General features: G+C 36.2%; 1 protein-coding gene across 2 annotated transcripts; it reads left to right on the top strand.

Annotated features, from left to right (window-relative positions):
- The first annotated feature begins 11,269 nt into the window (after positions 1 to 11,269).
- LOC104093594 (putative late blight resistance protein homolog R1A-10) lies at positions 11,270 to 15,150 on the top strand. 2 transcript variants are annotated; one of them, XM_009599360.3, is made up of 4 exons: positions 11,270 to 11,732; positions 11,841 to 11,944; positions 12,019 to 14,680; positions 14,891 to 15,150. In XM_009599360.3, the coding sequence occupies exons 3-4, from the start codon at positions 12,036 to 12,038 to the stop codon at positions 14,898 to 14,900; spliced, it is 2,655 nt and encodes an 884-aa protein (XP_009597655.2). In that variant the 5' UTR covers positions 11,270 to 11,732; positions 11,841 to 11,944; positions 12,019 to 12,035; the 3' UTR covers positions 14,901 to 15,150. The 2 variants fall into 2 exon arrangements, with proteins under 2 accessions (XP_009597655.2, XP_009597654.2); XM_009599359.4 differs by having other exon boundaries at positions 14,943 to 15,150.
- The last annotated feature ends 1,509 nt before the right edge of the window (positions 15,151 to 16,659 follow it).

Below are 16,659 nucleotides of genomic sequence, written 5' to 3' on the forward strand. Positions count from 1 at the left end.
AAAATAATTAATTTAACAGCAACACGACCCCATGGGTCCCAAAATATCGGCACATAGCCTAAACATGATCTTTAATAAGAGTCTCAGCTCAATTTCTCTATCACGTGGGAAATGTTAAGATAATAACATGATTCTTTAATTTTTACAACATCACAGAATTTATTCAAGTCACAATTTCAATGGTGCACGTCCATACGCTCATCAACTATCGTGCGCGTCACCTCCAAACAATTTATATAACACCAATTCGGGGATTCATACCCTCAGAACCAAGTTTAGAAGTGTTACTTACCTCAAAACTGCGTAATTTCTTACTCCGCTATGCCCTTGACTCGTGAATTGACCTCCAAACACCTCGAATCTAGCCACAAATAATCTTATTTGGTCAATAAAAATTATTGGAATTAATTCCATAAGAAAATACTAATTTTCCAATAAAATCGGAAATTTAACTCAAAAATCGCCCGTGGAGCCCACATCTCGGAACCCGACAAAAGTTACAAAATACGAAATTCTATTTAACCAAGAGTCCAACCATACCAATTTTACTAAATTTCGATATCAACTCGGTCTCCAAATCCTCAAATCTTATTTTTAAATCTCTAGGTTCAAATCCCTGATTTACACCTCAAAAATACGTAATCTAGTCGGATTATTCGATGATAATTCAATATTATGGAGTAGAAATGATCACAAATGACTTACCTCAAGTTTTCTGTGAATTCTCTTTGAAAAGTGCCCTAAAAACCGTGCTTGAAAGTCCAAAAATGGCAAAACTCGGAACCCCTTCGAAATGCATATTGTCCAGGGGTTCCGCACCAGCGACTCACATAGCCTCTTATGCGGTCTCATAGGTGCGAGAAACTAACCACTTCTGCAGTTTAATAAGGCCTCCACTGCCTCCGCTTCTGCGAGCTAGAAGCTGCTTCTGCGGGCTCGCTCCGCTTCTGCGGAGAATTCTCTTCTGCACCCATCCGTCCGTATATGCGATCACGCAGGTGCGAAAATTCCCTCGCACCTAAGACCACTGCCTCACATCCCCCTGTCCGCATCTACGCTTTCCAGGCTCGCTTCTGCTAGCTTGCACCTGCGAGCCCATTTCCGCAGGTGCGATTGCATCAGATGGCAGCAGGTTTCCAATTTTGCTCTAAGTCCGAATTTGATCCGTTAACCATCCGAAACTCACCCGAGACCCTCGGGACTTGAACCAAATACACCAACAAGTTCTAAAACATCTCAGAAAATTAGTAGATCCCTCAAATCACATCCAACAATGCTAAAAACACGAATCACACCCCAATTCAAGCATAATGAACTTTGAAATTTCCAAATTCTACAAACGATACCGGAACCTATCAAATCATGTCCGATTGACCTCAAATTTTACACACAAAACATAAATGACATAACAGACCTATTCAAATTTCCAGAATCAGATTCTGACCCCGATATCAAAATGTCGAACCCCAGGTCAAACTTCCCAAAAATTTAACTTTCGCCATTTCAAGCCTAATTCCACTACGGACCTCCAAATAATTTTCCGAATATGCTCCTAAGTCCAAAACCACCTTACGGAGCTATTGTAAGCATCAGAATTCAAATCCGAGGTCATTTACACATAAGTCAATATCCGATCAACTTTTCCAACTTAAATTTTCAATTATGAAACTAAGTGTCTCATTTCACCCCGAAATCCTTCCGGACCCGAACCAACTAACCCGCTAAGTCATAAAATAACTATAAAGTATAACTTGAGCAGTAAATGAGGGAACAGGGTTAAAACACTCAAAATGACCGGCGAGGTCATTACATCTCCGAGAGCACTTAAGTCGCTAGAAGAGTAAGGTGAGAGTTGAGGTAGCTTTTCAGTGGAACCACAGAAAGGCCAAAAGGTGCACGTATGTTTTGAATGATCATTAGCCAGGCAACCCAAATATGGAGAGTGTTGAAAAAAATGAAAAAAAATAAAAAATACACCTCCTATTCCTCTTAAACCGAGCTAGTGAATGCATAGTTGTGCTTAAAGAAGAAAGGCCAAATTGTATATGATTTCGTGGCATTACTTGAATTGGTCATGAAGAGTATGTATTTGAAAGTTAAATATAGTGTATTAAAGTGTTTAGGAGGGTTAGTCACTATACCCAAATATATCTTACCCATCCCTTAGCCTGCATTACAACCTGGAAATACCTAATTGATCATACACTTCGCAAGCTTAAATTAGTAGAGACATACACTACGGGCAAGCCTATGGAATGACCTCGGGATTCACATGAATATATTTGAGAGAGTGAGCGAATTCTTTCGATTTGTAAGTCCTTAAATTATACTTGAATACATATGTGAGTGTGTGGACTAATTTCTCTCTTTGGTTTGTGGTAAGGGCACATGATTTACAAAGGATTGGTAAAGTCCAGGCATTTTGAGTTGACACAACAAGTGAGTCATGGTAAGGAATATACTAGAGTCATCTCTTGAGGCTAGGATGTTAGAAGAAGTCGCACAAAGATTTTAAATAGTCTTGGCATTGTCTACTTTTGAAGAAAGATGTCAATAGTTCCCTTGTTGAGTTCTAAGTGTTGGTATAAGCCATTGTTATTGGTATGATGCTTGAGTATATTTCGAAAATGTGTTTCTTTCCATTGTGCTTAATTTTGAAAGTTTCTCGAGGACGAGCAAGAGGTTAAGTGTGGGGTGTTGATAAACGATCAAAAATGCATATTTTTCGGTGTACTTTCATCTCATAACTTGTGTGGTTACGGTAGGTTACATGAGTTTTTGAAGTGAATTATACTCATTACGTGCATTCTTATGTGTGGGAGCAAGTTGGACGAAAAGTGAGCAAAAGAAGTTGATTCGGGACCAAAATACAAAAGAAGAACTTTGCTCGTTCATTCTCGCATGCACATGAGAGAGTGAACGAGCTAGCTGAGGAAAATCTTGAGAAAAAAACAGAGGATTATGGCAAAAAGGCATGGAAGTGCACGAGAAACCTATAAGGAAAAGAAAAAGAGAAGCACTTCACTTATTCACTCCCGCGTGCGCACGAGAGAGTGAATGAGTGAACCTAAAAAGGTTGTTCCGAAGTGGGCTTGTATTATTTCGGCCCATGAAAACCTTATCACATATAAATAGTCCTTAAACTCACTTTTGAAGGGGGGATTTTTGGACATTTTTAGAGAGGGTTATCGACTGAAGGAAGCAGGAACACACTAGGAGCGAGACGGAGAATTCTTCTACGAGTTTTTCACTTCCTTTTTCCTACTTTCATTATTGGTTATGAATTCTAGTATTGTAGTTTTGCATACTATTATGAATAACTAATTTGTTATATAGGGTTTTGATGGAACCTTTTGTCGGATGAATTCTTATTACGTGTTTATATAATTGAGCCGTTGGATTATTCTACTTGTTCAACTATGTGCTTATTGTTGTTGATTGAATGGCCATCAATTGACTGTGCATATTTAGTGTGTATTGCTTGGAAAAAGGTACATATTTAGGTAGTTGTTGAACAACATCACTCCTAATGTATGTCAGGAATCAATACGAAGGGTTTAAAGGTGGGATTAGGAATAACGAAACTGTGGTGCGATCTTAGTGAGCGGTCAATTAGTGCCAACTAACGTAGTTCGGAAGAATATGCCTAATAAATTATTGTAGTTGCTCGGAAGAGAATTACGACACCTGAAGTACTCACGATCGGTAGATAATACTTAGGCAAAATTATAGAAAATGTAGCGAGGAGAATTCCGAAAATTGGGGATATCATAACTCTAGACCTCATTAGTCTTGTTAGTTGATAATTTTACTACTTTTTGTATTTGTTAATTACTTAGTTTAAAATAAAAATTACAATCTTTATAACTAGGAAATTATTTAAACTTGTATTTCTTAGCAGTACTGAATAATTGTAACTAAGCCTTAGTTCTCTATGGGATTCGACTCCAGACGTTTAGACCGGATTATATTTACAGCGACCACTTATCCTTTTTAGGACTAAAGTCGGGCGTGATCAAATTTTGGCGTCGTTTCTAGGGAGCTAACGGTGTAGTTGTATGTGTATATTGCAAGGTTTCAAGTTTGAACTCTTATTATTGTTTTCTTGTATTTGATTTTTTAAAAAAAAATTTTACTTGTCAATTTGAGAAATATGGCATCGTGAAATTATGGATGTTTTGATCTTGGTAATTCTACTGTTGATCTTCCTTGTGTGTATTGTGGAGGATACCACCTATGGCAAAATTGTCAAAATATTTTCAAGATCGAGTTATGTGCACCAACTCAATCTTACGTGTGGAATATATGTGATATGTGTGGTGGTCAAGATGGTCACTTTCATGTTTGTGCTTATACTTCCTATCTTCCCCAACCCCTCACTTTGATGGTTCTTCGTTTTCTTGTGAAGTTAATAGGAACAAAGAACCCAGGGATGATGACCTGAAAGAGATCAAAGATATGCTAAGGTGCCTTGTGGAATAAAATAATGAGAAACAACTGCACATACGGAGGCAAGATGCTACTATTCGCAACCTGAAGGCATAAGTGAGTCAACTAGTTGAAGCATTTAATGCTCAACGAGCCAATATTATGGATAGTAGCCAAGAAGAGAATGAATTAGATACTAAAATTTTGGTTCTAATGGAAGAGATCAGAGTAGAACACCAACAATCTAACCAACTAGAATTTGAGGATGCCGATGTTGAAGAAGTAATACTAGAGGCAACCAGGGACGTTGAAGATACAAATTTAGTTGACTCTAGTATGATTGGTGTTGACTGTTGAGGAGGTTGACAATTTTGAAGTTCATGTATTTGAGCGTGTTGGACCTCATTCCAAACACAGCTCTATATTATGTTCAGATGGTGAAATAAAAATTGATCCTTATGAGCATAAAAAGGAGTCAAGGGCAGAAGTCGTTGAGCCTTATATTTTGAAATTTTCAAGGCCATCTAGGCAAGGTGACACTCCTCGGTCGAGAGCCAAAAAGTGCATGAAAATTTATTTAAACTTTGGCTTGAAAGAATTTGTACCGCCCCAGGAGCATAATCATAAACTTGAAGCAAAATTTGGGGGTTCAATTCATAAGCTCGAGGTAGAGACAAAAAGTGATATGCGTCGTGCCGCGACGTTAAATCAAGCGCTTGTTGGGAAGCAACCCAGCTTTACTGTTTTCTATTACTTTTATTTTTTTTATTTTTTTTTTATTATTGCAGTGTTGTTTTTGATTTCTCTAGGATCATGGGAAGTAAGGCTATTGGAAGAAAGCAAAAGCAAGGTAGATGGTCAGAACTAAGTGTAGGGTGCCCGCACAAAGAACCAAGTCTGGGAGAAGTCTGAGTACCCGATGAGCTGTTAATGCATCGGCCTTCGGCCTGCCCGGGAGTTTCTTTTATCCTCTTGTATTTATGGATGTGCATTAGGGACGATGCATAATTGTAAGTGTGGGGTGACTAGACTGTTTCGGTGTTCCTGTGCTATTTTAGTTGTGTTATTATATATGTGTTGAAGAAAATAAAAAAATAAAAAATAATTAGGTAGAAATAATCCATCTTGGTTTTTCTTATGGCCATAGTTCTTTTCCAAGGGATGACTCTTTGAACCGGGTAGCAGTTTTTTTTGTAGGTAAAATTTTCATAAAAGTTTTGGACTTTTTCTGACGATGGATTTCTTAAACAGTCTTCTTGAGGGAGTAAAGTCTACATTAAAAAAATGCAATTTTTTTTTTATTTCTTTCTTTTGTAGAATTGATAATGGAATGGAAGAACTTGAGTATATACGCTTTTTGACATGTTTTATGCCGGGACTTAGAGCTGATTATCTTTTTCGTGTTCTATGTGGCCACATGCCTTGAGAATATATGTGACTTTATTTTAACGCTTCATTTGTTAATTGACTCCTATGATTACTTTCCATGTGTTGAATTAATAGGATGTTGTGCTTAGTTATTTAACTAGAGTGTCGGGTTTGAACCGTCCTGAGTGAATTATATGCATTGTGTGATGTGAGGTCTTGATTATATTCTGTGATATCTTGTGTTAGTCTAGAACTTGCCCCGTGTGTTATTCGAAACGAAATAAGTAATCTTTATGAGTCTTGGAGATGATATAGGCATTTCTTTGATTGTCCATTGAGCTAGTATACCACCATAAATAAAATTAATCCTTAGATAGCCCATTTGAGCCTATAAATCTTTTCTTTGGCATCCACATTACAAACCAATTCCCTTTTTTTTTTCTTAATTAGATCTTTTGAACTTTTACCTCCGAAAGCACTTAAGTCGCTAGAAGAGTAAGGTGAGAGTTGAGGTAGCATTTGAGTGGAACCACAGAAAGGCCAAAAGGTACACGTATGTTTTGAATGATCATTAGCCAGGCAACCCAAATATGGAGAGTGTTGAAAAAAAATGAAAAAAATAGAAAATACACCTCCTATTCCTCTTAATCTGAGCTAGTGAATGCATAGTTGTGCTTAAAGAAGAAGGGCCAAATTGTATATGATTTCGTGGTATTGCTTGAATTGGTCATGAAGAGTATGTATTTGAAAGTTAAGTGTAGTGTATTAAAATACTTAGGAGGGTTAGTCACTATACCCAAATATATCTTACCCATCCCTTAGCCTACTGATGATAGGCTATAATTACGTATTTTAATCACTTACTACACTATAATTTACTGTACTTTAGTTGAGTTTGAGCTTTAATCGCTAGTGTTTTGCACTAATTGGGTGTTTTATGCCTTGTAGGAGTGATTTCGAGCTATGTAGATGGTATGGAATGAATTCAAGTGATTTGGATCTTTTAAGTTTGAGTAACGTTTCGACTAGAACTCCATTTCGACTCCACAATATATGGTTGGAAAGCTAATTCAAAGAGTTACAACTTTCATGTTTTACGTGTTTTAAAATTCCCAACAGAACAGGGAGAAACGTGCGCGGCAAGTGCGCGGCCGCTCACTAACCGCGCATATGGGGCAGAAAGTGTGAAAAGTGTGCGGCCAAGTGCGCACGTCCTGTCCAGGAAAAATGTCCTTTATCACGTAGGAAAAGGTATAATTGTTTGGGCCCGACCCTACTTGGTATATATACATGAAAAATAGTATTTTGAGGACTGAGACACTGCTTTAGGGTAAGACAAGACCCAAGGAGGCAAGAATACGCTAGGATCAAGGAGGAAGATTTAATAACGAGTTTTTCCCCTTCTTCTTCATTCTTTTCATTGTTGGTTATGACTATTAGTATTGTAGTCTTACATACTATTATGAGTAACTAATTAATTATCTAAAGTTTTGATAGAACCTCTTGGAGGATGAATTCTTGTTATATTTTAATATAATTTAACCTTTGAATTTATCTATTTGTCAACTACGTGCTTATTTCAGTTGATTGAATGGCCATCGATTGACTGTGCCTATCTATTATGTGTTTCTTGAGAAAGGATACATATTTAGGTGGTTGTTGAACAATGTCACTCCTAATGTATATGAGAAATCAATAAAGCGGGTTTAAAGGTAGGTTTAGAAATAACAAAGCCTTGACGTGGCCATAGTGAGCGGCTTGATAAAGCCAACTAGCGTAGTTCGAGAGAATATGCCTAGTAAATTATTGTAGTTACTTGAGAGAGAATTACGGTACCTAAAGTGCTCACGGTCAGTAGAGAATACTTAGGAGAAATTATACAAGGCATATCGGGAAGGATTCCGACAATTGGGAAAATCATAACTCTAGATCTCCTGAATTTAGTCTTTAACCCTTAGTATCTTTAGTTGTTAATTTACTGCTTTAGTTTATTAGTAAATTAGTTAGATATAAGAATCTTAATATTTATAACTTAGGAATTGTTCAAGTTTGTCTTCTTGGTGATAGTGAACAGTTGTAGTTAAACCTTAGTTCTCTGTGGGATTCGACTCCGGACTTGTAAATTGGATTATATTTGCAACGACCGGTTAGTCCTTTTTATAAGGCATTGTTGGGCGTGATCACCTACATTTCAACCTGGAAAGACCTAATTGATCCTAGACTTCACAAGCTTAAATTAGTAGAGGCATACACTACGGGCAAGCCTATGGAACAACCTCGGGATGCACATGAATATCTTTGAGAGAGTGAGCGAATTCTTTTCGATTTGTAAGTCCTTAAATTATACTTGAATGCATATTTAAGTGTGTGGACTAATTTCTCTCTTTGTTTGTGTTAAGGGCACATGATTTACAAAGGATTGGTAAAGTCCAGGTATTTTGAGTTGACACAATAAGTGAGTCATAGTAAGGAATGTATTAGAGTAATCTCTTGAGGGTAGGATGTTAGAAGAAGTCGCACAAATATTTTAAATAGTCTTGGCATGTATCTACTTTTGAAGAAAGATGTCAATAGTTCCTATGTTAAGTTCTAAGTGTTGGTATAAGCCATTGTCATTGGTATGATGCTTGAGTATATTTCAAAAATTTGTTTCTTGCCATTGTGCTTAATTTTGAAAGTTACTCGAGGACGAGCAAGAGTTTAAGTGTGGGGTATTGATAAACGGCCAAAAATGCATATTTTTTGGTGTACTTTCATCTCATAACTTGTGTGGTTACGGTAGGTTACATGAGTTTTTATAGTGAATTATGCTCATTACATGCATTCTTATGTGTAGGAGCAAGTTGGACGAAAAATGAGCAAAAGAAGTTGATTCGGGACCAAAAGACAAAAGAAGAACTTTGCTCGTTCATTCTCGCGTGCACACGAGAGAGTGAACGAGCTAGCCAAGGAAAAGCTTGAGAAAAAAATAACGGATTATGGCAAAAAGGCATGGAAGTGCACGAAAGGCCTAGAAGGAAAAGAAAAAGAGAAGCACTACGCTCGTTCACTCTCACGTGCGCACGAGAGAGTGAACAAGCTAACCTAAAAGGGTTGTTCCAAAGTGGGCTTGTATTATTTCGCCCCATGCAAACCCTATCACATATAAATAGTCCTTAAATACACTTTTGAAGGGAGGGTTTTCGTACGTTTTTAGAGAGGATTATCGACTGAAGGAGGCAAGGCGGAGAATTCTTCTACGAGTTTTCACTTCATTCTTCATATTTTCATTATTGGTTATGAATTCAAGTATTGTAGTTTTGCATACTATTATGAATAACTAATTTGTTATCTAGAATTTTTATGGAACCTTTTGTAGGATGAATTCTTACTACGTATTTATATAATTAAGCCGTTGGATTTCTCTACTTGTTCAACTACGTGTTTATTGTTGTTGATTGAATGGCCATCAATTGATTGTGCCTATTTAGTATGTATTGCTTGGAAAATGATACATATTTAGGTAGTTGTTGAACAACATCACTCCCAACGTATATGATGAATCAATACGGAAGGTTTAAAGGTGGGATTAGGAATAACGAAACCTTGGTGCGATCTTAGTGAGTGGTGAATTAGTGACAGCTAACGTAGTTCGGAAGAATATGTCTAGTAAATTGTTGTAATTGCTCGGAAGAGAATTACGACACCCAAAGTACTCACGATCGGTAGAGAATACTTAGGCGAAATTATAGAAAACGTAGCGGAGGAGAATTCCGACAATTGAAAAAATCATAACTCTAGATCTCCTTAGTCTTGTTGGTTAATAATTTTACTACTTTTTGTATCTGTTAATTACTTAGTTTAAAATAAAAATTACAATCTTTATAACTAGGAAATTATTTGAACTTGTATTTCTTAGCAGTACTGAAGAATTGTAGCCAAGCCTTAGTTCTCTGTGGCATTCGACTCCGGACTTTTAGACTGGATTATATTTGCAGCGACCGCTTATCCTTTTTAGGACTAGAGTTGAACGTGATCAGTTTTCAAATATATAATTTTTATTTCAAAAAGTTTAAAGATTCTATGTCCGAATTTACGATCAAAATCAAAAAGTTTGATTCTCGAAATTCAAGCTCCGCCCCATAAATTGGGACAAGAGGAAGTATATTTCAATTGTTCATCAAATAGGTAAATCTTTTTCATGTTGTGTTGATAAGTATTACTGACCAAATATATGCTTTTAACCAATAAATCCTCGGGTGATGGAGCCAAACTTCAGGGTGATTCTACGCCAATGGAATTCTCACTCGGGATCTTCAAGGCTTTTCAAATATTACTGACCAAAATATGCTTGCCGAAAATATTTATTCACCTGACTATTTCTGCTTGTCGACTTGTCGATAAAAGTGTTAGAAAAACAAAACTATTCTTTTAGCCTACGTACTTGTGTTTGGGCTTACACCAATTTTTCTATATTAGCATTGAGTCTAACATTACAGAGGATGTCCTTCACAAGGATAGATTGTGACTCTCTTGATTGATCATTGTGCTCAAGAAAAATTTAATATATTGATTATATTTTTCCAACTTCTTAGTTATTGCAATCTTAAGATTAGGTAAGTAATTGCAACTCATAGCAAGCACTCCTAAACATTCATCTGATTCATTAGCAACAAACTTACTTACACTTTTGGCTACTTCTTAGATTGGCTCAAAATACTCCACTATCTTTGAGTTTGAGATCAGACTCATCCATATTCTTTTACTCTGAGCACTAATAGTCCAGAATTTTTGTTAAGGTTTTCCTACAAAACCCATTTAGAGTCAGAACCCAATCATACAATTTTTGGATGCAGCAGCGATTTTGGATGTTCTTTTTTGTGACTTCAACTTATTAGAAGTTGGAATCGATTCCAGTTACCAAAACTTATTTATCATCAAATTCAATTGCTAGGAGCATAAACTTCCGTTTTATCTCCTTTGAATAACTGCTTTTCAATTTTGGAATTCTACATATGGGTATTATGCAGAATCCAAATGTCATTCATCTCATATACCAATGTATGTATGCAAAATTTTCGGAAACAAAAGTTGCATACCATCTGTTTGATACAATGCCGAAGAGAGAAACCGTCTCCTGGTATCCCATGATAAATTGTTATTATCTAAAGGGGTTACAAATATATTTCAAGTCCTTAAAATACGTCTACTCCTTTGCACGAGTTATCTTCGTTGCCTCTTTTTCTAGTTCATAGTTCATACTTCCTCTGCTTCAATTTAAATTTAAATGATACATTATTTTTATTAGTTCTTTTCAAAAAGAATAATATATTTTTATATTTGAAATAATTTAACTTTAAGTTTTTTATTTTATCCACTTTATCTTTAACGAAAAACTTTTATAGATACACAAAAGCTTTTAGGATCATATATTTCAACATTATATTTTTTTTTTTTTATTCCCTTATCTAAGTCGAAGGGGAGGGAATATAAAATTAAGGTTTGTGGTGTAACTAGCCTTTACGATAGGCCACGTGGGGCTGCTCTTGTGTAGTTAACAAAAGTGTGTTTGCCTCTTTTGTCAATCTATCAAGAAATGCAATATTTAGCTGCGCAAAGTACTACACAAGAGCAGAAAAATAGAATGATTTACCAGATTTACCCTTAATTAGCAAGCAGGTATGTCAACGAAGCTTCACTTGCTTTACCACCTATAGTAGAAGACAGAATTAATAGAAAAAGACTGGCCTTTGGACAGTTTCGTGACTGCTCTTGAAAAAGACTACTCTAATCATCATCTTATATTCTTATATTAATTGGGCAAAAGTACAGTTTTCTGATTTCTAACCCTCTCTTTCAGCATCAAAGTGCATTCATTCAGAGCAGAAATTTCGATTTTGCAGGCTAGAATTTATTGGTCTTAATCTGCAGTAGTACTTCTTCCCAATTAAAGCCAGGTAATATATTTGAGGCTTAAAACTCTTACTAATACTCTCCTGCTTTTTCTGCTCTCAATGAAGTAAAAGAGAACACATTGATCTAACCGTAGCTGGGCTTCTTTTCAGGTTTCAAGAACAGTCATAGTTCACCTTTCAGTTTCATTTCTTCTTTATTTGGGAGATCTGGTCTTTATGATTTCTCACATTCTCTATTTAACAACAAAATCTAGGTAAGCATTTGATGAGGCTTAGAACTCTTTATTAACTGTTGCTATTCTCTAAATTAATGATTTGTTTGATCTAGGAATCTAATTGATATAGATGGCTTATGTTGCTGTGATTTCTCTTATACGAACTTTGGAGCAACTCGTTCAGCGAAAGCCCCATTTGGTAAGTGATGAAACAAGAACATTGATGGACTCTCTCCTTGATAGTCTTGAATATTTTCAAGACTTTGTTGAGAACACTAGCAAGGGAAGTAAAGATTGTGGAAAGGTTGAAGAGTTGGAGAGATTAATTAGAAAAGTGGTGGAAGAAGCAGAAGATGTGATTGAACTAAAGATATATGAAACAATAAAAAGAGACGCATTATCCAAGATTTTATTAAGAACACTTGATGCACTAAAGAGGGAGGTGATGGGATGCAGGTTTGGTAAAAATAATGTCCTTAATGAAACAATGGAAAAAAAGGCATTACGCAAAACCTTGTCTCGACTTATAGAAAAGATTGATGTTGTGAAGAGGAATGTGATGGAAAGTAGTTTTGGTACAAATGAACTTCAAGGCTATGGTGATCCTACAAATGAGGAACTGCAAACACGTGATTCCTTGCTTGGTCATTCATCTAGACAAGTTGCAAATCTGAATCTAGAAAATGTTGTTGTAGGTCTTGAGGACGATTTGTTGAAAATTAAGAGAAGATTAACCGGGCCCCCTTCAACCCGAGAAATTGTGTCTATTTTAGGAATGGGTGGTATCGGCAAGACGACACTTGCTAAAAAAGCATACGATGATCCTGAAATCAGGCATCGTTTTGACATCCATATTTGGGTGACAGTATCTCAAGAATATCGGGTTAGAGTTTTGTTGTTGGGTGTTGTTTCTTTTCTTTCTCAGCTGACAAATAAGATAAAAACATCGACTGATGATGAATTGATGGAAGCGATATACAAAAAGTTAAAGGGTCGGAGGTATCTTGTTGTCATGGACGATATCTGGAGTAGTGAAGTCTGGGAACTTATGACAAGAATTTTTCCAGACGACAACTGTGGGAGTCGAATTATTTTGACTAGTAGGCTTAAAGATCTCGCTATGCAAGCTGACCCTAACAGCACTCCTCATGAGATGAGACTCTTCAATTCAGATGAAAGTTGGAAGTTACTTAATGAAAAGGTGTTTGGGGTAGAACAGGTTTGTCCTCCTGAATTAGAGGTTCTCGGGAGGCAAGTAGCACAAAAATGCCAAGGACTACCTTTAGCTATTCTAGTGGTTGCAGGGCATCTCTCTAAAATTGCTAGAACGCGAGAAAGTTGGATAGAAGTTGCCAAAAGTGTAAGTAAGGTTGTTGCTAATGAATCAGATATATGTCTAGGAGTGCTAGCTATGAGTTACAATTACTTACCTAATCATCTTAAACCATGTTTCCTTTATATGGGAGTTTTCCGAGAAGATAGTGAGGTTAACATTGAGACATTGATCAACTTATGGGTTTCTGAGGGTTTTCTATTGGAAGAATTTGTGGGAAAAGATTGTTTGGAGGATCTTGTTAGTAGGAATCTGATAATGGTTAGAAAGCGGAGATTTAATGGCGAGGGGAAAACCTGTGGTGTCCATGATCTGATTCGTGACTTGATTTTAAGAGAAGCTGAGAAGGAGAAACTCCTGCAAGTTATTCCTTCGGCAAGGAAGCTTCGTGTTCGTCGCTATAGTATCCATTCATATGCTTATGGCGTTGCTTTCCGGGACTCATCATTCACTCGAACAGTGCACTTCTTCCATGGATTAAGTCGATTTCCTCTTTTGGAGCGCTTCAAACTGCTAAGAGTGTTGGCAATCCATAATTGTTGCTTTCAAGATTTTCCAGTTGTGATAACAAATTTAGTACATCTCAGATACCTTGAATTATACTGTGAAGATAATATTCACAGGTTAGTGTCTGAGCTTTATAATCTGCAGACCTTGATTTTTCATCACCAACGATTATATACGTCAAGAGTACCTGAGACAATTTGGCAAATAGAACATTTAAGGCATCTTCACGTGACTGACTTCTTTTCTTTCCCTATTACGTCAAGAGAGGTAAAGCCTGGTTTCAAGCTACAAAATCTGGAGCGACTTTCTTGTCTATGTTTGTCCAGCTGTACTTCTGAATTGTTTTCTGCTATTCCAAATCTTAAGAGGTTGAAAGTTCACGGAGATTGGGAGGAATGCGAGGGAAGGAAGATGTCCCAGTACCTAAATAGCCTTTCCTGCTTAAAAGAACTTGAAATGTTGAAGTTCAATGGCGACGGACTACAACTTCCCCGGATCCCAAGTAAATTCGCTTTGCCTGTATGTCTGAAGAGGTTGACTTTAAGTTATACTAGTTTACCATGGGAAGACATGGCAAACATTGTAATGTTGCCAAACCTCCAAGAGCTTAAGATTAAATACAATGGATTTGATGGTGATGTATGGAAATTAAATGATGAAGAAGTTTTCAATCAACTTAAGTTTCTCCTAATCAGCGCAATAAATCTGAAGCACTGGGAAGCTAGCAGTGTTAACTTCCCAAGGCTGGAACGCCTAGTTCTGAAAAGATGCTACTACCTGGAGGAAATCCCTCAAGACTTGGGGGAAATTTGTACCTTGGCATCAATAGAGTTGCATGAATGCAGTATTTCCGCTGCAAAATCTGTGAATGAAATTCAAGAAGAGCAAGAGAGCATGGGAAATGATTGCCTTAGTGTCATCACTGATAATTGTCGGTAAGACTCGAACACTCTCAAATTATTGCTCGGAAATCAGTTTAAATTTCGTTCTTTATTTTATGTGCTCCATTTCTTCTCTTCTTTTACATTGCCTCTTGAAATATATTTATAATTTACAAAGTGATGATATTGTTAAAAAATTTAAAGAATATAGTCAAAGAAGTCTGCAACCCACTTATTACATTATGTTGTCTTGTGTTGCCTTAGACATCATTGATCTGGTTCAAGCATCCTTATGAGTTCCTTCTCCTTGCTGCAGCTGGGATTGAATGTTAATTTGAAGAAAGCTGCTCGCGCTAGTCAAGAGAAAATGGTGTGCGTGTATAATTTCGTTATTGGTCTTCTTTCATGGTTTGATGTTTAAACATGGTGTGCATAAATTTCCCCCTTATAGAGGGCGGGAAAAACTCCAGTTTGATGTTTATTCTTTCATGGTTAATTTCAAGAACCCTTCCGTTTGCAGCTCAGATTTTATTAGTCTTCCCACTGGCATATAGTTCTTGTGCAGAAAACCTCAAGAAATCTAAAGGCAAGATTGAGTGAGGTATTCAGTCTAAAGTAGACTATGCTTAATACTGTTCATTGTTGCTGAAAATTGGAACTTGTTTTAGGGTTTTGTGGAATTCTGATACTAGCCATCTATTTGTTACTAAGGTTTAGAAGTCCGAATTCTGATACTGCATTTATCGATAGCCCTATAACTTTTTTCAAACACTTCTTTGGACATTGGAGTAAACGAAAGGTGTACGCAATTTTCTATTTCTTCTTCTACATTCCATGCAATAGTCGATGAGATGAATATAATTACACTGGATCTTTGAACTTCCATTGCTAGGCAATCTTCTTAGTTTTGGAATACGAAAAAAAGTTTCGTTTTAGTCAGGATTTATAGCACTTTTTGCATAATTCAAGGTAAGTAGGAGTGTAGGACTAGGATTCTTCTTAACCAAATTTTGACACAATAACAACTCCTAAATAGGATATTTTACGTCTCCATTACAAATTAGGAATTCGTTAAAGAATACATAATTTCTTTTTTTTTCCTTTCTATTTTGAGAATTGATTGCCCACGCATAATGGGTGCATTAAAAAATATTTATCTCAAAATCGTTACGACACAATTTAAAAATTTCCAGAAATTTTAAAAGTTCATCAAAAAGTTCTTTACTAGAAGTACTCTCCAAAAAATCAACCAAAAAAAACAAAAAAAGAAGGAAGAATAAAAACCATCACTGGAATTATCACAGTACTCTCCCTTGTTTGAGGTAAAACTAAATTCCTTTTATATGGGGAGAAGAGAATATGAATTCTTACAGTTTCGTTGTATCCTATGCAAATTCTAAGCCTCACAGGTAATGATATGATAATTTTTCCATATTGTATAAGATAATGTTTCATACAATGTCTACTGATAATGAATACTATCTACAAGCTACATATTTCTAATTTTAATTTTGCAAGGTTCAACCACCAACACATCATTAACTTCTCGGCCATACTCTTACCTAGCGTTTGGACATAGATATGATTGAAACCCGAAAAAAAAAAATTGAAAGTTGAAATTGTGTAAGACATGCATTTTATTTAAAAAAAAGTTAGAAATTTTGTGAGTGGAAGAAAATGTTTTCTCCAAAACCTGCCCTACACCAGTTTTTGGGAACTTAGAAAAAAAAATCAATCTTTTTTTCAAAATCTGATCATATTCCAGAAACAAACACTGTTGTCAAAAAAATTGAAAAAAAAGAAGCCAAAATCTATGGCCAAACGGGAAATTAAATGCGACAAAAGCTCAAGTTTTTGTTATCTCCTATTAATTGTATATATGAGAAACTTGAAAATGAAACAAAAGGGAAGATTTAAGAGATGGTACTTCTGAACAAGAGTGATTAAAGATTTTTAAACACAGGTCAGGCAAAAGGGAAGAAAAAAAGAATTGTTCACAGCACCTGATTTATCATTTCCATACACAAATCACA

Source organism: Nicotiana tomentosiformis, chromosome 11, assembly GCF_000390325.3.
Source record: "Nicotiana tomentosiformis chromosome 11, ASM39032v3, whole genome shotgun sequence".
NCBI classification, from domain to species: Eukaryota; Viridiplantae; Streptophyta; class Magnoliopsida; order Solanales; family Solanaceae; genus Nicotiana; species Nicotiana tomentosiformis.